This window comes from Helicoverpa armigera, chromosome 19 (genome assembly GCF_030705265.1).
Source record: "Helicoverpa armigera isolate CAAS_96S chromosome 19, ASM3070526v1, whole genome shotgun sequence".
NCBI lineage: Eukaryota > Metazoa > Arthropoda > Insecta > Lepidoptera > Noctuidae > Helicoverpa > Helicoverpa armigera.
The window spans coordinates 2,075,061-2,097,619 of NC_087138.1; the positions used below are offsets into that span (position 1 = coordinate 2,075,061).

A 22,559-nucleotide genomic window follows, 5' to 3' on the forward strand; every position below is an offset into this window, starting at 1 on the left:
CAGAAGATTTTAAAAACTATCTTCGAATGGACGAGAAAACATACCTTAAATTACTTGAAATGGTTACTCCTATGATAAAAAAAGAAGACACAGTTATGAGAAATAGTATTTCTGCGCACGAAAGTATCAGTAACATTGAGATTTCTCGCAACTGGCAGAAGCTATGAGGATCTAAAATTTTCAGCAATTATTTCGCCTCAGGCACTTGGAAAAATTATTCCTGAAACATGTGAGGCTTTATATAAAGTACTCAGAAGAGGTTATTTGAAGGTAAGTCATTAAAACACTGTTATATTAGAGATAATATTTATTGAAAAAAATATGTACGATTTTAATCATTAAAGTAAAAAACTGTCACGTACATACAAGTTATTCATTATGAACATTGAAATTAGTAATGAATGTCGCTGCCGAATCTGGAATCGATAAAACTACCTCTGTTTCATTGGGCTGATTTTCTGGAACTGTAGTTGTTCGTATTTGTGGCGAGTAGGGATTGCCTTGGGAACTGTTGAGTAGATGGTTAGTTTGAAATGATTGAGAAAGATACTCTGAATTTTGACTGGTGGGAAATGGAAAACAGGGTGGGCTAGGACTTTCAGAAGAAACAAAACTTACAGGGGTATATGCCCTATTGGAATTAGGAGAGGACTGATATGCATGTTGTCGATATTGCTGAGCAGGAACATAGCTTCGTTGATTTTGTTTCAAAATATCTCTCATGTTAATATAGGCGTGCTCGGGAGTGAGGTTTCCTATTTCTGCTTCAAAAAGTAAATCATTAATAAGTTTTTCTGCGACTATTAATTGTTTCGCATCTAAAGCTTTCAATTTCATCGCCACGTTTTTTCCAATAATATCGCACCTATCTTCTGTTACAATTGGGCGAGGGCGCTTAAAGTGATCTCGTACCGATTCCAACACTTCATTTGCTAAGCTTTCATCTTTTCTTTTTGTTTTACCAGGTTTTGGTGGGCGAGATGAATTATTATTTGACGATGATGATCGAACCTCGTTGTCGGTAGATACGCTGTTGGATGAATATTCTTCAGCGGCATTTAAAGAGTCTTCAGTGTTGTCTTTCTAAAAACGAAAAAAAAAAATGATACATTTTTGTGTGCATACGCTATAGATATTTCACATCAATAATAACTACTTTTGCAAGTATTTATGATAAAAACCTATTATTTTTATATTACAGTTTCCTACATCTGAAGAAGAGTGGAAAGAAATAGCAAAGATGTATGAAGAACGATGGAACTTTCCTCATTGTCTTGGTGCAATAGATGGAAAGCACATATCGATTGTTCCACCGGCTAATAGTGGATCGTATTTTTATAATTATAAAGGGCAACATAGTGTGGTTCTTATGGCAATTGTTAATGCAAAATACCAATTTATTTATATAGACGTTGGCATGAATGGCAGAATATCCGATGGAGGGGTTCTACAAAACACTAATTTTTTTGAAAAGTTAGAAAATAGTGATTTACATATTCCAAGCAGTGAATTGTTAACAGGAAGTAACCGAAATTTACCATATGTATTTGTGGCAGATGACGCGTTCCCATTACGCCCCGATATGATAAAACCGTTTCGACAGGCAGATTTAAAATCGCAAGAAAGAAGAATCCTGAATTACAGATTATCTCGCGCGAGACGGACTGTTGAAAACGCTTTCGGGATAATGGCATCACGATTTCGGATATTTTATACTCATATAAATTTAGAACCCGAAAATATCGATAAAGTAGTGAAAGCATCTTGTGTATTACATAACTTTTTAATTGAACACTCAAAAAAGTCTTATGCACCTCAAAAATGTTTTTATCGAGAAAACTCTGAAAACGGGACTATAATATCTGAAGGATACAATACACAAAATAGCACCATGGAAAACTTGGAAAGAAGAAACCCAGGAAATACTTTGAACAACGCGAAGATAGTCCGAAACAATTTTATGAATTATTTCAATCAGGAGGGAAGGGTACCATGGCAAAATGATCATGTAAATTAAATAATACCTAAGGCTGAACGGGCAGAGTAGGTACATAGTTCTAAATAGTTATAGTTATAAATAATTATGTTATTATTATATTACCCTACAATTGCAAAAAAACTATTGAAGCTTGGTTACTGACTTTAGAATACAAGGACACTGAGGAACTTTTGGCGGTTTTACGGTAATATAAACGTACAGATTCAATCTATTCATAAGTTACTATAATACAATAAAATAATTTGTATAATACAAGAAGTTGGACAAAGACATAGTTTTTTTTTTTTTAATTCTGATGTATTCTGATACTTCGGGGCGTGGCGCCGTATGCCGAAATACAGGTCCTAACCTAGTTCGACAGCGGATGCTATTATACTTTTTGAACCATTGTTAACTACTAGCTAATAATTACGACAAACATTGTAATATTTTTTCTGGAAATAAATATTTTTATTATTATAAATGTATGTCTCTTCCAGACCTCGGGACTATAGAGTCCCGGATTTTTGGGAGGCGAACGTGGGGCCGAAGCCAACACGCTGAAGCCCTTTTGAGACAACTTTAATGAAATGGTGACACAAAACCGACGATTATCCCTGTATACACTATAGAAATGTACCCAAGGACAATCCCCGGTTCTGTGCTAAACTATTGCTAACTATGGATGAAAACTACTTGGGCTATTGTGATGGGATGCTAATGGACTAGGAATGGGGTAACTACGGGAACTATGGCACCTGCCGATGACAATGTATTAAATACATGTTAAAATGGCAGGTGGAGACTCGCCAACTCACTTACTGGGCCCCCGGGAATCAGTCGCTAAATCGCAACAAGGGGCAACAGGTACATGAGCGGCTGAGAAGGGTGAGGATACCTCGGCGGACTTTAAACGCAGATCACGCGCTCCCTGTGGGTCCAGCATCACCGGCCCACTCGCCACTTACCACGAGGCACCTACCCTCCGAGCAGGACTAACCTTGCTCTAGCGACTCCACTCTGACCGGCCGATGAAGGCAAGCCAAGAGGCGGGAGACCTATCCCCCGTCATGCTTCACTCCGGCAAGCCGGAGATGGGGGACAGTATACTCTCCCTGGAGCACTCGGATATATAGCCCCGCGGGGTCGCTACTCCCCGTCATCCGCCTCAGATGCCCTGCGGGGCTTATTATTATTATTATTACTTAATAAAAAAAATACTACAAACTATGAAATATTTTACTTACCTCACAACTATTTTCGTCATCACTATCTAAGTTGGATGAAGATTCCCTTGGAGTGCATTGATCATGAATGAAATTGAACAAATCGTAGTACCACAGTTTAATACGATACACATCATCAGCAGATGCCCCAGACTTTAAAGATTGCTCATATTTCTTCTTTTCCTTTCTAACATTGCTTCTTAGGTTATTAATCTTTTTCACAACTACATCTTTGTTCGCATCTGGCTCAATTATTCTCAATTTTTCTATGAGTAATTTATAAGCAGCTTCTTTTTTGTCTCGATTATGGTAATCTTTGTTTTTAATTTGCCATAGACATGGATTACTTCTATAAATTTCAATAAAATCTTCAAGGATTTTTTCAGCTGAATCTGGTGGCGCCATTTTCTGGCAATACGATGCGAGCGATGAGACGCCCGTTTGAAAGAAACACTAGAAAACAACTGACGCGACCTGCGCAGGCGACCGGAGTACACGCACACACGCACAGGTACACCGTACGGTGTCACTCGAAAAAATCGATTTTCGATCTTGCGCCGGTTGCCTGCGCAGGTTCAAAAAAACTGCACAGGTCTATTCCCACACACATTCCGGTCTACCTGCGCAGGCATATCTGCACAGGTGGACCTTTCCGGTAGACCGTAGCGTGTATGGCCGGCATAAGGCCTAGTGTTATGCCAAAACCAACAAGGGAAAAATGGACGCGAATCGCGATGGAATTTGATGAAAAATGAAATTTCCCGAACTGCATCGGTGCAATAGATGGTAAACATTTTAGGATAAGGGCACCTCGCAATAGTGGAAGTCTCTACATGAACTATAAAAAGTTTTTTAGTATCGTGCTGCTAGCGGTTGTGGATGCAAATTATAAATTTGTGATTGCAGATGTAGGATCATATGGACGAAATAGTGATGGAGGTATAATGCAAAACTCAATATTTGGAAAAAAATTGACTTCTAATGCCCTCGATATTCCCCCAAAAAAACGTTTACCGAGGACAGATCTTGAGTTGCCCTATGTTTTTATAGCAGACGAGGCTTTTCCGTTAACCACAAACATTATGAGACCATTAAGTAGCGACCGATTGACAGATGAAGCAATGAAAATATACAATTATCGTTTGAGTAGAGCCAGGCGTATCGTCGAAAATGCATTTGGTATACTTCAAGAACGTTTCGAATTATGTCAAAAAGGAATTCAGGTTCAACCAAAATATATTGATAATATCATTTTAGCATGTACTTGCTTACACAATTTCATCATAGGTGGTACAAGCACAGAAAGTCAAAGTATAGCAAGTGTAAGCATTAATTTAGAAAACGATAATAATATGAACAATGCATTAGATGGTACGACAGTACGGGAGATGTTTAAAGATTACTTTAACTCTGATGAGGGCTCGATTCCATGGCAAAACGATATTGTAAATAGACATTAATACCGTGTGAAGTATTAAAATATAATTATATTGCAAAAATATTTACCTGTTTTATTCATTTCTGTCCCAATTATTCTCCACGCATTGTTCTTCATTTGAGTGTTCATATAATGTTTTGATGACATATTATATAAATAATCATAGGCTTGAACTAATGTTATTAATTTTTCCTCCATGTTGGAATAAAAAACGTAAAAAACTGGTCTCCGAAAAAAACACGTAGGTACACAGTCGTCAAAGACGCGGGCGCAAATGGATGGTCAATGGTGTGCATTCCCCGCTTCTCTACCCCCACCGCCGCACCCCGCAGTATATTACTACGAGCGCTGGAGTCCGTGTCATGCCGTTGCCTACCGCAGTATGCCGCGGCATTCCGCCACGGGAGCCTGTGACGAGCGCCGGAGTCCGTGTCATGCCGTTGCCTACCGCAGTATGCCGCGGCATCCCGCCACGGGAGCCTGTGGCGTGTCTTTTCGATTAAATCCCTTTCAATGCCACGGCATCATTTTAAAGCATAGCAATTTATGTCGTATTTCTGTAACAGTACGGTTGAATGTCCATTAGTAAAAATTAAAATCCCTTGCCATTCCGTCCCGGTCTGCGTAGGCCTTTATTCTCGGCGAAAGCAGGTCCGTAAATTGACCCATTTTTTACCTAACAAATAACGAGCACTGAGACATAGAAGTTATATCCGTACTAGAATCGCAAGCAAGACTTTTTTGTAGTTTGACAGTTTTGTAGTTTGTCAATTACTGCCTCAAACAAATGTTTCGAAATATCCTCAATACGGCGGCGACAGGTGGATTCAGAAAGTGTAAATTAACTTGTGCCATTATTTGTTTACTATTAAAAAAAAATTGAAATAACGTTTGAGAAACAGTTACCAAACACTCTTTCATCAATTCAGCATCAGTAAAGTTTCATACGTTTTGCAAGAATGTTACACAATTGGAATAATGCTTTTGTAAAGCCGGGTATCCACTTAGGTTCGCCGAGGTTTGCGAACACTGTGCTCCACGAACGCGAACGTGTACAGTGTACACACTTAAGGTCGATTCACACATATCAGTGAACCCACAGTTCCGGCACAGTACCGTAACAGTTCCGCATCGGTGCTACAGTGGTGCGTCAGTGCTTCAATTCTCACATATCAGGCACAGTACAGTTCTCTGCGGGTCTTCGTGCACGACGTTCCCTTCAGACTAGCGTTGACGTCGATTGTTTTGATGGCACTCTTCGATAACACAGAATTAGCTATGATAGCCATTACTTTAGACGAAGAAGAAGAAATCAGCAATTTTACATATTAAAATTCTATTTACACCCGTAGACCAACTATTTACAATTAAGTTGATTGACAAATTAATTATATAATCAGTTAAAATCAATTTATGTTTTTCACAATTAATAATTGAAAAATTACATCTGCAATTTATAAAAAATACATTTTTTTCTCTTAAGTGAACAATTTCAGGAGATTCCCTCAAGCAAGTCACAATCATAAAATATATTTCATCAAGTAATTTAATAAAAGAATCACATGCATTGATTGAACGATGATTTTTTTGTATAATCGATCAAATAATTAAATGAATCAGGATCAATTTCTGGTTGAAGCAAATTAGACATGCACCTGGTACAGTTTTTAAATATTTTAGATTTAGTTTTTTTTACAATAGGTATATCCTGCTACATATTTCTTCGCTTCCGCATGCAAAATCGAATCACTAGATATAATTTGATTCATTTTTGAAATCAAGGATTTAACTTCACATGCAAAATCAGGTACATGTACCTCGTCTTCTTTGTGTCCCTGATTGAACGGCATGATTCTGTGGTACTTTCCAGAAAACTGAAGCTGTCATAATACCATATCGTTGGTACATATACATCTTCACTTCGAAACCTTCACATCTAATACTTTTATTCATGTAATTTTTATCGTTTTTGTTCCATAGATATGGCATGTCCTTATAAAGTTCGATTATATGACCTAAAACGTCTTTTTCTTACGTCGCCATTCTCAATTTTTCAAATAACAAACGGCATGCGACATATTGACACATCCACTCGCCGAAAGTGCCGCACACCGACTAAATCGACTAAATGCGATCATACTTTCCTAAATTCGACTCTAATTAGATTTCTAAATGATTTAGTGAGTCAGTAGCCGTACTTTTTCCTGAATTTAGAAACCCACCTTCCTGAATGCGATTACATTTGTCTGAATTTAGAGACTAAATCATTTAGACGACTGAATTTAGTAAAGTGTAATAAGCCCTTAAACTATAATTTTGTTAATTTTTAATCACTTTAATCAAATGGAATGCAAGTAAAAACATGTCAAATATGTGAAACCCAAGCTTTTTATGCCATTTTTTTGATTTTCTTATACAGCCCAATGTGCTAGTCATCATATCGGAAGTGTCAACCGAGCCCATATTTTTTGTGTAGTCTACCACACACTGTGTTTTCATTTTGGGTAGCCCAGTTGGGTAGTCTACATTTTCTGATGGTATCATTTTGTTATCGTGCATTGTGGACAACATTAAGACCGGTTTCTTATCTTGCCATTTTAGAGCTAAGAGGGGAGGAGACGAGTAAGCGGCTATTTGTCCACGTTTCAGTTTTTGGAATTTCGACATCCCTTTCCTATTTGATCATACGGTACCACATGCATAAGTCGCCCTTTCTTTTAAATATATAAAAAGCTGAGGACTGGAATACCAGTTATCTACATACAACGCTCGGTTGCAAAAACAGTAGTCTTTCAAAAGTTCAGTCACAACTGATCCAGATAAGCCTAAATTTGGTACGGTCTCTATTTCTGTTTCCGATCTACAGTACACTATAAAAACCACGATATAACCGGTTTCGACATCACATAAAACAAATAACTTAATGCCAATCTATTACGTTTTTTAGGTTAATATTGTTTTATAATTAGACGACCTTTAAAAGTCACAATACTTTCATCAATGCACATTTTTTACCCGGGATAAATGTTGTTTTGAAAATTTCACGAGCGTTGGTGTATGTTGGTATATGATGACATGTCTGGCGCTGAATAAAAGATTTGTGTGGTTGGAGAGGGGAAAAACGTTGATTATTGTGAATTGGTTCAGAATATACGCTATTTACGAAATGACTTGAGGAGATGGTGTAAAGCGTGAATATGCTAATAACCAGCCATTGTTGATGACGGTCGCGAATAATATTGATAGTATGGTGTATGACGCTCATTAGATTTTTGATTTATTCTGTTTATAAACAACCCGTCTATTTGGTACATCATTATTTTTCGACCATCCGTTGAAAGCTCACGTAGCTTTATAGCTAATATTTTTGCGTATAGATCGCAATCATCTTCTTTGTGAGCAGATATATTTTCATTCTGCCTTAGACCTAAAACATTTGTCAATTGTCCAAAAGCCAAACCCATTTGCTTTTGAGCCGTTTCAGAAGCAGGGTGACGACGTTTATTAGTGACAGCCTGTATGAATGCGTCTTGATGGTGTGGAAACGGTGGTTGTACGCTGCCCTGCCAAGCCAAAACACTGTAACCTATAAAAACCAGTTTTGAGATAACTGACAAAACATGTTTTTTTATTAATATTTGCCCATATCAGAGGTAATTGGTACATATTATATAATTTTATGCATTTAATAGTTAGGTGTACATCTCTAGTATATAGCCAAATAGTTTTTTTGAAATAATTTTATTACAAAAAGAAGTTATTGCCGTTAACTTGTGTTGACAAGACAATTATACAATTTTAAGGTATTTGAAACAAGGCAAAACACTGTTAAACCGGATACAGTGTTTAATCCTTGTCTGAAACTCTAAACTCATTATTCCAGGACACTGTATCCAAGCTGTATGCAATAAATCAGAATCGATATTTGTATCCAGGTCAGGAGCATCTGATTCCTCAAGGGCTTCATAAAAACTTCGCCGCGATGCAGGCATAGACTTTGAAAGTAAGCAATTCTTTTTTTTACTTCACTTATACCCCTGGGTTTATTTTCTGTTTCTATCATATTTATAAGGTCTTCTCTATTAACGATCATCTTTCTTAAATCTCCTTCAACCTTTTTCTTGAAACTCGTAGTTATAATCATTTTAGCAAAAAGAGAAAGCTTGCCTCTTCGAAACTCAACATTGTAGTTGTTTAAAACAACGCATGTTTATGCGTTTAGCTCATCGTATCATAACTAAGCTATAGAAGAAGTAGTGATAATTTCGCCGCAGATAAAAACTCATCAATATCACTTTTCTAACAGCTAAAATTAAGTAAATTAGCTTTCTTCAGTACTTATAGTACTTACCCTGTGTCTTGCTTGTCGCGCAATTTGAAAATAAACTAGTACCAATTTAATTATGTAAGTTGATCTGGTATTTTCAATTTAATTAATTAAACCTCGCGACAAGCTTTTGTTATTATATAAATTGTTTATAATGAGGTTATAAGTTGATAGTTAAAATCCTACTAATAATATAAACGCGAAAGTTTGTATAGATGGATGGATGGATGGATGGATGTATGTTTGTTCCTCTTTCACGCAAAAACTACTGAATGGCTTTTAATAAAACGTGGCACACATTAGAGGGTAACTTAGATTAACACATAAGCTATATTTTATCCAGGTACGGGAAGAAGTTCCCTGGGACGCGGGTGAAACCGCGGGAAACAGCTAGTCTAAAATATTTGCTTCTTTTTAGAGCGTTTACATAAAAGCTTTTTTCAACAAGTTTTTTAGATTTTATGCTTTTAATTTTCCTACTCTATTTACCTAATGTACGCACACTTCTACACTCGCACACATACGCATTGTTTTACTTTTACTCTTTACAGATCGGTTCCTCAATTGTAACTGCGGATAATGGAACGTTTCAACAAAATGCTAGTCCTGTAATTAGTGACTGTAATGATGTAATTTATGAAGTAGTTACCGAAGAAGATTCAAGTCAAATAATAGAAAATACACTAACACAGCAACCAGCTAGCATCGAGGGTTCATTACTACAGCACATCGAGAATATTTATGTGGTACAAAAGGTTATCATAGGTAGGTTAGATAAGTCGTGGTGGCCTAGTGGGCAAAGAACCAACCTCTCGAGTATGAGGGCGCGGGTTCGATTCCAGGTCAGGCAAGTACCAATGCAACTTTTCTAAGTGTTTATGTACTTTCTAAGTATATCTTAGACACCAATGACTGTTTCGGATGGCACGTTAAACTGTAGGTCCCGGCTGTCATTGAACATCCTTGGCAGTCGTTACGGGTAGTCAGAAGCCAATAAGTCTGACCAGTACCGTAACCAGCTTTTTATGCGCCCGGTGCGAACTTTCAAAACTGCGCCCTTGAAAAATGCTCTAACCAGGCTCTGACAATAAAGTGGACAAATGTGCATAAAATAAATCTATTTTTTGTTTACGAAGGCAACGAAGGTATAGGTACTTAGTAGATTTCTTTAAGATAAAAATTGTTTATTCAAAAATATTTGCTCAAATACAGAAATGACACGAAGTACTCGATAGTAAAGACCCAAGGGTAAGGTAAACCGTAATCACAAGAAAAGGACAGCTACCTACTCAAAGATTTACTTTCCGCGCTTTTCTCATTGCGAAGTCCTTGATTACATTGTCATATGACAGGAGCCGTGCTATGTCGCCTTCAATCGACAAAATCGCTAGGCCAGACAATCTTTCTTGGCCCATCGTCGAGCGCAGGTACGTCTTTATTAATTTGAGCTTACTGAATGATCTCTCGCAGGAAGCTACAGTCACTGGCATCGTTAAAAATATCTTTATAGCGACTACTACATTGGGTAACATTTCCTTTAAATCCAGTTCCACTATAGCTTTGAGAAGACCCATACTTGACTGACATTCACATTTATCAAATAATGTAGTCCCTTCAACTTGACTCTTCAAAGTTTCTATTTCGGCCCAAAATTCTGTGGCATTTATATCTGCAGAATATTTAATATTCAAATCAGCTACATGTTTTTTTAGTTCTTTAACCGTATTATTGTATCTATTGCTTCATTTATCTGAATTTTGAAACTTTGTTCGTCGCTTTTCAGGAAAATTGTCTTCAATGTCACATTTTTACAAATTATTTTTGTCTTTTCGAAAACAATGTCCACAGTGTCGCGAATATTCTGAATCTGGCTTGTTAATCCCTTGATTAATTCAGAGGCTTTGTCAATAGTAATGGTTTTAGATAGGTAGTACAGAGGGCGCGTCTACACCATATTCGCAATAAAACAAAATGTACCTACTAACTACCATGCATGAAACAAAACTAGATACTGGTCTGGTCATTTCTGCGCCCCTCCAAGGTCTGCGCCCTGTGCCTGGGCACCGCTGGCACCGCCCTAGTTACGGCACTGAGTCTGACACCAGTCTAACCAAGGGGTATCGGGTTGCCCGGGTAACTGGGTTGAGGAGGTCAGATACACCATGGAAAATAATGAAGATTTCTTTAAAACGGTATTAAGAAATGCGTTAAAGAGAAAAGATTAGAAGAATGTTCGCTTATCAGCACCGAAGAAAAGGATTCTTCTGAAGCATGTTCTTCGTCACATATCCATCCGGAAATAGAAGAAAGCCAAGCACATACTTTATCGGATGTCCATCCAGAAAGCGAGGAACCCCAAGTCAACGATTCTGATATATCTGCAGATAATGCAGATTGTAATATAATTTCATCAGATAGAGGAAATTTTGGTGACAATTTAACTGAATGCGAACGAAAAATAATTTTTAAATTGGGCCCATTTAAACCACAAGGACCATTTCCAAAAGTTTCAGAAAATAACCGACCTTTTTCGGCTTATTATTATTCATATTTCAATCAGGCAGGCATAAAAATTATAAGACCATGGTTATGTTATTCTAACGTTTTAAACAAACCGTACTGTCACTTCTGTTGGTTATTAGCAGATCGTCAAAACAAATCGTACTCCTCTGCTTGGGTTAACGGTGTTTCGGTTAGAAGCAATTTCACACAAACTATTCTTGACCATGAAAAATCACAGCAGCATATTAGTGCCTCACTCTCTTATAATAATTGGTTGCAAGGAAATACCATCGATACTCTATTGAAAAGTGAAATCGATAGTAAAATTACATTCTGGAGAGATGTACTGCATCGTATAATTAGAGTGAGTTGCACCACAGGCGTAGTTAATGCTATAGTTAAGATTAATTTTAGCAGTAACTATAACGATGACCACAGAACTTTACAAATGTTTGTTGCACCATGATTTTTTTGTTAACAGTTAACGCTAATGGGGTTGACAGTATAAAAAGATAAATTATCCCTAAAAACTGACGGGGAAAATTATTTGTTATGACAACACTGTGAGCCTTATGTCAAATTTATTTTCACGAATCTCGTTTCGTGAGGTTAGGTTTGTGTTATTATAATTGTTGTGTTTTTGTTGTGTCCGTCTGTTTGCCGAATCAAGCACGGATATTGTAATAGTAATAATGGATGACTTCAAGACAAAGTGAGTTTAATTTTATGTTAAATTTATTATACCTGATAAAAAGTGCGCCACTACATTAGTACATTATAACTTTTAGCCTATGCAAGTTAAATCAAGCGTGTTTTACTTAGGTCCTATATAAAATAATATCTCAGTCCACACTTTTATTCATACAACATTGTTTAGAAAATGTTTTATTTAATTGTTCATACAATAAATAAAAAACTATGTGAAATAACATAATTAAACATCCATATGAAAAATTCATGGTATATTCCTTACTGCCTATTGTTATTTACCACATTGAATAAAGTATTTGTTATTTTACAGGGAAAGAAGTGTCAATTTTACTAAGGAAGAGATTAGTCGATTGCAGATACTTGTAGACAAATATAAAAATGTACTTATGTGTAAAAACTGATGGGAGTAGTACAAAACAAAAGACCATGCATGGCACTGCATCGCAAAGGAATTTAATGCTGTTGGTCAAGTACCTAGAAACATGAAGCAGCTAAAATATAAATTTGAAAATATGAAAAGATCTGCAAAGAAGGTAATTCTACCTACTTTCCGCTGCTTGGAAGTGAACTAATCTCACCTTCTAAAAACATGAATCAATTTATGTCTAATGTTATAACAAAGAAATTATATTTTGCAGGTAGCAAGTAGAGAACGTCAGGAAATGAGACGCACAGGTGGAGGAAATCCTCCCTCACTTCCTCCAGATTCAGAAGATGCTACTGATTGGTTAAGATCCATTATGTCTGGATCTATTGATGGAAATGAGGCTATATATGATGATGACATTATTTCCCCAAATTCCATTGTTACAGTGAGTAAATTATTGCAGATTATAAATAAGGTGTAAAGGAGATACTATAAAATATATTCTTTTTTTTTTTTCAGATTCCCATAATTCACAAAGATAAGGATTTTGATGAAATTCCTCCTATACAAAAAGTAATGAGGGTTTGAATTGTTAAAGATAATTTGATTATTTTAGACCCTGTTATCTACATATCATCACAAATATTTAGTGATTGTGATAAAACTTATAAGTACTAAGCTTGTAGGTTTAAAAATTTAAAAAATAAATAAATTGCACTATTTATTCAAAACTATTTGCCACCAATCTGCTGTTTAGATTTAGTAATAAATTGAAAAGATTAATAATAAAAGCAATGTTTTTACAGAAAGTGAAACTAGACACAAATACTGATAGTGAAATTCAACATGACATGCCCAATATACTCAAGGTATTTATGTATTCCAAATTATTTAATATGTATTTGGATTAGATGCATTAATTAATTATATTAACTTGTTTGCAGGATGTTGTAGTCAACACAATTATTACAGATCAAGACAAAAGTTTTGATAATGTTGAAAATATTGTCCCAGATGAAGTTTTTGATGCTAGTGCCCCACATTCATCACTAAAGAGACCAGTAGCACCACAACTAAGTCGTAAGTATTTTTAAATGACAATCTATAGCCAAACTTTGTACTTACATACATAGATAAATATATAACAAAAACACCAGAGTTCACCACAAGTGTTTTTCCTTGGTGGTGATCGAACCCACACCATCTAGTACATCAGCAGGGTTACCACCGACTGCGCTAATAGGCCATTTAATTATTGAGTGTGTAGCCTAATATTTTATTTCAATTTTAGGTATCATAAAGAAAAAACAAGGGAAGAGTGAAAATATCATAAAACAAGCACTAAGGGAAAAGAAACTGACAGTTTTAGATGGCCTTCATGAGTTGGAGATGGAAAAGATAAAGTTATCTATTAGTCACCAAAATGAATTACACAGCCAGTTACTGAGGCACAATGAAGAAAAACATAAGCTTGAAGTGGATAAACTTAAACTTGAAATAGATATTTTAAGGGAGAAAAAAATAAATTTTTAAGATACATTTTTACTTTTTGTATAGGAGAAATTTCATCAAAATCCTTATCTTTCTGAATTATGGGAATCTGAAAATGCCATGCACTTTTTGTTTTCTACTGAGAAAAAAAATAAAAATGCATTTTTATTTTTGAAGTTTTTTTATTTATTCATTTAAAACATAGTCTATCTTAATGTAATCTATCAAAATAAGTATTTATTAGCATATTCCTATTATGCTCGTCATGCTGGCTAACATATGCAGAGGTCAGGTCATTGTCATCAGAATCTGATGATTCATTATCAGAGTCGTAACATGTTGGCATCGGGTCTCTCAATTTCTTGCAAATATTATATAGGACAGCCATTGCCACTATAGCACATTGGGCTCTTGCTGTATTTGTTCTGAGTTTCCATGACACTGCAGGAAACCTTTTTTTCCAACAACCAAAACTGCGTTCTACAATATTTCTAGTACGAATATGACTTTCATTGTACAGTTTTTCAGCTTCTGTAACAGGATTACGTAGAGGTGTTAGCAAATATGGTTTATTGGCATAACCTTTGTCTCCTAGTAACCAAAAACCATCAAATTCTCCATCTTCTAGGCGTCCCTTAATGACACTGCTGTTGAAAATATGGCTGTCGTGACAGCTTCCAGGCCATCTAGCAACTATATTTGTAATGTACATCTCAGCATTTGTGATTACTTGCACATTAAGAGAAAATACCTGTTTTCTATTTCTATATGTTTCTGCATCTGCACCACCTGGCGATTTGATTGGTATATGTGTGCAGTCTATAGTTCCTATTACTTTAGGAAATGCACATATTTCATAAAATTTTTTGGCCTCAGTTTCCATTTCCTCAATATTTTTAGGCATTGCAATCCAGTCTGTTCTTAGTCCGGCTATAGCTCTGCTCACTCGATGAATTATTCGACAAACAGTAGATTTGTGAACACCTGCAGCATCCCCAATGCAGCGTTGAAAAGAACCACATGCGTAAAATTCCAATGCCATTATTATTTGCTGCTCTGGAGTAACTGCAAAGTTTCTGAAAAGAAAACAATATTGTTTATGTAGTTATACCTTAGTCATACATAGGACGACTCAAATATTCCCACTATAGTTTTAAAGCCTTTATTAAACAGGCACTTACTTCATGGTTCTGGTTTGGAGCAATGGTGCTAAATGAGAAGCCAGGGCTCGTGCTAAACCTTTGGAAATCCGAAATCTATCCAAGAACTCCTGCTCATTCCATTTTAGGAATCGATTAACACGTGGTTGATACACTTTTTTCTTTCGAGAATTAGGTAAATCATTATAATTTTCGTCGTCAGAAGAACTAGATTCCCATAAAATATCACGTACTAAAGACATTTTTAATTTTTTTATACTTAAATATGATAAAACAACAGAAAACAACGGACTAGGTTATTATTTTGACAAGATTTTGACATTTGTTAACTTAGCAATAACGATAACCGGCCAAAATTGACTGGTTACGGTTATCGTTAAATATGACGTCATTTTAACCATTGTTAAAATGGTGCAATCCATTATTGACTTAACCAGAGATTTGACCGTTGGTTCGAGTTTTGTTATCGTTAAAGTAAGTTGGTGCAACTCACTCTTAATGTTATAATTACTTTAGTATCTTGTAATCTACCTTTGAGGGGGCATGATTCTGATTCTGGCAATTTTATGGCAATTTCACGTCTGCTATCTAACTATGATGCAACTTTAAAAGAACTTCTTCTAAAACCGAAAGGTGAAATAAATTATTTAAGCCCTACGATTCAAAACGAAATTATTAGTTTGCTTGGTCTAACGTTAGAAACAGTATTATCTCAGAAATTAAAAAAGCTCCATTTCTGACAATAATTCTGGATACAACACAAGACTTGTTTCTACTGCTAATTCTGGATACAACTATCTGTAGTTTTTCGATATATCTCGGTTACAGAAAATGATGATAATGTGCCTTAAGAAATAAAAATCTGTGAGTCCTTTTTAGGATTCATAGCAGTAACCGATTGCAGTGCTGCAGGTCTGAAAACTGTCATTTTAAATTTGACTAAAGAATATGGAATTGATTTGACTAAATGTAGAGGACAGGGATACGATGGAGCAAATGTTATGTCGGGTGTGTATGGAGGATTACAAACCCTAATAAAAGAGCATGCTCCAAATGCCGATTATGTTCATTGGTTTTGAACGATGCTGCGAGACATGTTCGTGAAGTATCAACATTTTTCGATAATTTAGAAATAATATATACTTTTTTGCCAATGGTATAAAACGCTGGGCTATGCTAAGTGACGATTCATCTGAGAAATATTTGATTACCCTTAAAAAGGTATGGCCTACCAGATGGTCTTCTAGGAACGACGCTTTATTAGCAGTAAAGAATTTTTTTTTACTAATCATGAAAACTTTGTACCAACTAAATTTAATTTCAAATAAAAAAAATGAACGTGAAGAATGTAAAAGTATAATTAAAATTTTAGAAAGTTTTACATTTTTTTCTTCACTATTTGAAATTATTAATCCTGTTTCTAAAGTTCTACAGCATGAAAATAATGACTTACAGAAATCTAGTATTTTATTAAGTAATCTTTTGAATAGACTGCCAATTAAGAAATCAGAATTAAAATAAATGTAAATAAATAAATAAATAAATGTTTTATTGGCATAAAAAAAAATAGAATTCATTTAATAGTTTGCTAAATGAATCCAAAGATTTAGCAAAAGAGTGGGGGGTAACAACTGTTTTTAAAAACAGTAGGCGTAAGATAACGAAGCGTTTTTTTGATGAGTTATCACAAGATGAAAGAATTTCCGACCCGGAGTCATATTTCAAAGTCAATGTATACTATTGCTGTTTAGATATATTAATTTCTCAAACTAAAGAAAGATTTCAGAGCCTTTGCAACCTGAATAGTATATTCGAAATATTACAACCGGAGAAACTCCTATCTTCTTCAAGCGAAGAGATATTAAACGCTTCCATAAAACTGTCTGCTAAATACAGTAAAGACATCTCACTTAATCTTTGTGACCAATTAAAGGCTCTAAAAACATGCTTAAATTCTGAAATTTAAAAAAAATATTCCATTAAAGAACTCATTGAATTATTGCTAGTTGTTAACGCGCACACTGTGCAGGCGCGCCAAACCGATCCACCGTGCAGCACGAGAAGGGGATGCGGGACGCGCGGGAGGAGGGCCGCTGGCCGCGTCGCTTCGCCGGGGCCGCGCGCCGCACTTTTTCGCCATCGGCACCGGACGAGTGCACACGTCGTGATTAACCTAATATTTTTGTATAACGCCAATCGCCACACGTCGTAACTATGAAACCTATGTAACTAATTACTTTCTTAAGAATATAAGCAGTTTGTACCAGAGGCACGCGTCGTTTCATTCATTTGGCGACCGTCTATGACAATATTTTCTAACTCGAAGAACCTACAATCTACGCCGAGCGGCGCGCAGCGGGCTAAGTGAGGACGCCGGAAACACGTGCAGCCAACGTGTCTCCGCGGACCACGCCGTACCACCACCACGAGTTCTACGAAGACGCAGACTACAACAGCAGGCGGCATCAGACGGCGGAGGTCTAACCCGAGGGAAGTTGCTCGTTTCCTATTATTTCCTATCCTTTTCCTAGTGTTTATTTGTGTGAATAGCCTAGCGGGCTTAGGTACTATTCGTTAATTAGCTTGCCTATATTCAAAATGCTACAAATTTTGCTTTTCTAGCCTACATAGTGGGCGAGTCCATTATTTTTGTGCCGCGTTTTCTAACCTACGACGCTATAGTGGGCGAGTCCATTTTGTGCCGCGTGTGTGAAATTGCATAGCCTAAACTTAATTTCATTTAAATCGTGCATCCTAAACTACGTGTACGCCTAATTAATCTAAAAGCATCTATATTAATGCACCTAATAATTATTTATTGTACACACTAAAAGTGTACCTACGCCTAATGCACTATAAGCATATCTACCTAAGCATATTAATTTTGCAAATTGAGGTTTTGGTTCTAAGTATTTACCAAAATACATGCCTATTGCCTAATAAAAGTAAATTCCTAACTAGCGCAACAATTAATACAGTTATTATACCAAAGCTTGCCGACTATTTCAGTTGCGGTGAATGTGCATGTGCTTCGCTCAACCAACTGCTAGCTACCTGCAGCCTGTCTACTAATCGCAGCGCAGGTGCCTGGTGAGTGCTGCCTACTTCGTGCTGTCACAGCTTCAAAAGGTTACCGTGAGTTAGCGGCTTTGAGTTTCTATTGTAATCTGTGCCTACCCATTCATTGTTGCCTCTAAAGTGTTAGGTAGTTTATTCTTTTAACTAAAGTACCTAATTACAAAAAATATTGTGTTAGTGAGTTATTCAAAATGAGTGAAAGTGAAAAGTCAGAGATTCAAGTTCCTATTAGAAAACGTAGTGCCATCAAAGGCCAAGTTACAAAATTCTACAACTATTTACAAGAGATATCTAAAAATACTCCAATTAGTAGCTTGCAGTCTAAAGAAATTGTTTTAAAAATAGAGAAATTTCAAACTTTATTAAGTACATTTGATACCTTGCAAACTGAAATTGAATTGAATTGCTCTGAGCTGAGAGAGAATTAATTGAAGAAAATTTTCATAAGTGTATCGCATTGGCTCAAGAAATAAATGTATCAGCGAGTGTTTCAAAAACTGAACATCAAAAGCATGAGTCAGAATATGGTAGTGTAAATAATAGTCAATGTAGTCATAGGTTTAGTTCAGTAAAATTGCCCACAATAAAATTGCCATCTTTTGATGGAAATTACCTTAAATGGCTGGAATTTAGAGACACTTTTGACAGTTTAATTAATAGTAATGAAAATATTCCTAACATAAACAAGTTTCATTATTTAAGGTCATCCTTAGAAGGAGGAGCACTAGTAGTTATCAAATCAATAGAATTCACATCTAACAATTATAAAGTAGCATGGGATTTAGTTTGTCAAAGATATAATAATAAAAATTTACTTATAAATAATCATTTAAAAGCATTATTTAATATAGAAGCCTTAACAAGAGAATCTCACAAAGCTTTAAGATTCTTAATTGATTTAGTTTCAAAAAACTTAAGAGCACTAAATACTTTAGGGCAGCCAACAGATAAATGGGATGCTTTAATTATTTATATGGTGTCCACAAAGCTAGATAGCACCACTAGTAGAAAGTGGGAAGAATTAAAAAATGGGTTACCAGAATTACCTACTTTAGAGCAATTCAATGATTTCTTGCGTAACAGGGCAGATGTTTTAGAAACAACACAAGTTCAAAATATAAGTAGGAATGATAATTATAAATCACAAGGTCCTAGGGAGCAAAAGTATTCTAATTCTAAGTCTTTTGTTAGTTCAATGAGTAACAACAATTCTTACAAAAAGTCATGTGATATTTGTCATGAAAGTCATCATTTGCATGCATGTTCAAAGTTTAATGATATGTCAACTGAAGCTAGGTTAGATACAGCCTTAAAGTTGAAATTATGTCTCAACTGTTTGCGAAGTGGACATACTGCAAAACATTGCTTCCTAAAAGGTTCCTGTAAATATTGTAATAAGAAACATAACTCTTTGTTGCATAAAGATTCTACTGTAGGATGTAGTAGTAGTAGTTCAAATACAAATAATAATAACTTACCTTCAAATACTTTACCCACAACACTTTCAGCAGTCTCTGCAAGTCAGGTACTATTATGTACAGCTATAGTGGAAATTGTAAATCCTGAAAATAATATTTCTTACCGTGCTCGAGCTCTCCTTGACACAGGTAGTCAGTCATCGTTTATTACAAATAAATTCAAAATAAAGCTAGGTCTACAGACACAATGTTCAAACCCAATACGTATCGCTGGCATTGGTAATGTGCAGTGTGACATTACAGAGAGGTGTAGTTTGAAATTATTTTCATGTATTGATAAATCATTTAACTTAGAAATGATGTGTTTAGTAGTACCACAAATAACTAGTAGTTTACCAACACTAAAAGTTGATGTTAAAGTTTAGGGCTGCCGGCTAACATAATCCTTGCAGACCCTGAGTTCCATTGTCCCTCCGATATTGATATGTTATTGGGGCAGACGTTTTGGGAAATAGTAGGTACCCAACAAATAGGATTGGGTAGACATCGGCCTATATTACAAAGCTCTAAGTTAGGCTGGCTAGTAACTGGCCCTATAGGAATAGGACAGTCTAATTTGTCACATGAAAATTCATATATTAATGTTTTAAATTGTAGTATTATAAAGGATGATATTCATGATTCATTACAAAGATTTTGGGAGGTAGAAGAATTGCCTTCAAATAAAATATCTTACACGCTTGAAGAACAAGCATGTGAAAACAGTTTTAAACAAAATACAAGTCGCTTGCCAAGTGGTAGGTTTTTAGTTAAAATGCCACTGAAAGAATCACCAGAGGAAGCATTAGGTGATTCATATAATATTGCCAAAAGGCGTTTTTTTAGTTTAGAAAACAAGTTAGATAAGAATCCTAATATTAAGAAACAATATGTAGATTTTATTAAAGAATATTTAGATTTAGGTCATTTGGAAGAAATAGAGCGTCCAAGGTTCGGTAATTATTTACCTCGTCATGCAGTATTGCGTGAAAAAAGCGAAACAACAAAGTTAAGGGTAGTTTTTGATGCCTCAGTAAAAACAACCTCTGGAAAATCACTAAATGATATCCAGATGATAGGTCCAGTAATACAAAATGATTTATTTAATATTATGGTAAGGTTTCGTACTCACAAATTTGTTTTAACCGGTGACATAGAGAAAATGTATAGACAAATTTCTATTGATGAGTCACAACGTCATTTACAATTAATTTTGTGGAGGGAAGATACATCTCTACCACTTAAAGTTTTACAATTAAACACTGTAACATATGGTACAGCTTCAGCACCTTTCCTAAGTACTAGATGTCTATTGCAATTAGCTGAAGAATGTACAGATATGTCTATTGCTAATATAATTAAGAATGATTTTTATTATGATGACCTAAGTACTGGAGCATCTACAGAAGATGAACTATTGAAAATCTATAACTCTGTGACTGAAATATTAAGTTCAGCATCATTCCCATATACGCACTAATTGTCCAAAAATATTTGAAAATGATGTAAATAATAATACATTAAATCTAACTAAACAGTCATGTGTACTAGGGTTGAATTGGTCACCTACAGTAGATTTGTTTACATTTCCTATAGACATAAATATAGATTCATTAAATATTACTAAGAGAACAATAATATCTACAACTTGTAAAATCTTTGACCCTTTAGGTGTCTTGTGTGCATGTATCATTACTGCCAAAATAATATTACAACAATTATGGAGCGCTAAGATAGACTGGGATGATTCAGTACCTGATGATATTAAGAATTCTTGGATTAAATTTACAAAAAACCTTTCAGATCTATCAAACATAAAATTGGAAAGAAATGTTATCTGTGACTTGCCAATATCAGTAGAGCTGCATTGTTTTGTAGATGCATCACAGAATGCATATAGTGCTTGTGTTTATTTAAGGACAACTAATAATAATAATCAAATTACAGTTAAGCTGTTATGTGCCAAGGCTCGAGTGGCTCCATTGAAGCCAACCACCATACCTCGCTTGGAGCTGTGTGGTGCCTTACTCGGAGCAAGGTTATGTGCAAAAGTTTTAGAGTCACTACGTTGTAATATTATCAGTAAAACTATTTGGACCGATTCAATGGTACTACTTGGTTGGCTAAAGGTTCAATATAAGCATCTTAAACCTTTTGTTCGTAATAGAGTAAATGAGATCAATGAAATTACAGCAGACTATTCATGGCGACATGTGCCTACTGACTGTAACCCTGCTGACCTAGCCTCAAGAGGTGTAACTCCACAACAGTTGCAGTCCTCATCCTTGTGGTGGGAGGGACCTTCATTTCTTAGAAGGGACCCAAGTGAGTGGCCTCAGCAAGGTGTACCAAATTTAGAATTACCAGAACTTAAAGTAATGGTTACTAGTATAGACACTAATTTCTTAGATTTTACTAGATATTCAAATTTTACTAAACTTAAAAGAATTATGGCCTATGTTCATAGATTTGTTAATAATTTTATTTGCAAATATAGTAAAAATAAAAACTTTAATAAGCTAACAGGTTGTCTTAGCACAGATGAACTTTGTAATTCCCTAAAAACATTAATTAGGTGTTGCCAAGTGCAATCATTTTCTTGCGAATTAAACAATTAAAACGAATAAAGAACTGCATCACAAATCCAAAATGCTACCACTAAAACCATTCATAGATGAAGATGGTATACTTAGAGTGGGTGGTCGTATACAAAATACAAATTACAATTTTGAAAAAAGACATCCAATTATACTTGATGCCAAACATAGTTTTACTAAATTACTTATGAGACATGAGCATTTAAGGTTATTTCATGCCGGACCAC

General features: G+C 35.5%; 2 protein-coding genes across 2 annotated transcripts; one reads left to right on the forward strand and one right to left on the reverse strand.

Annotated features, from left to right (window-relative positions):
* Nucleotides 1-210: 210 nt before the first annotated feature.
* On the reverse strand, nt 211-4,598 carry LOC110382991 (uncharacterized). The gene is made up of 2 exons (XM_049837485.2): nt 3,226-4,598; nt 211-1,083 (listed from the first exon to the last, which is right to left on the reverse strand). The coding sequence occupies exons 1-2, from the start codon at nt 3,607-3,609 to the stop codon at nt 370-372; spliced, it is 1,098 nt and encodes a 365-aa protein (XP_049693442.2). The 5' UTR covers nt 3,610-4,598; the 3' UTR covers nt 211-369.
* Nucleotides 4,599-12,606: 8,008 nt separating this feature from the next.
* On the forward strand, nt 12,607-14,216 carry LOC135118178 (uncharacterized). The gene is made up of 6 exons (XM_064039436.1): nt 12,607-12,715; nt 12,821-12,994; nt 13,069-13,122; nt 13,356-13,418; nt 13,494-13,629; nt 13,841-14,216. The coding sequence occupies exons 1-6, from the start codon at nt 12,665-12,667 to the stop codon at nt 14,080-14,082; spliced, it is 720 nt and encodes a 239-aa protein (XP_063895506.1). The 5' UTR covers nt 12,607-12,664; the 3' UTR covers nt 14,083-14,216.
* The last annotated feature ends 8,343 nt before the right edge of the window (nt 14,217-22,559 follow it).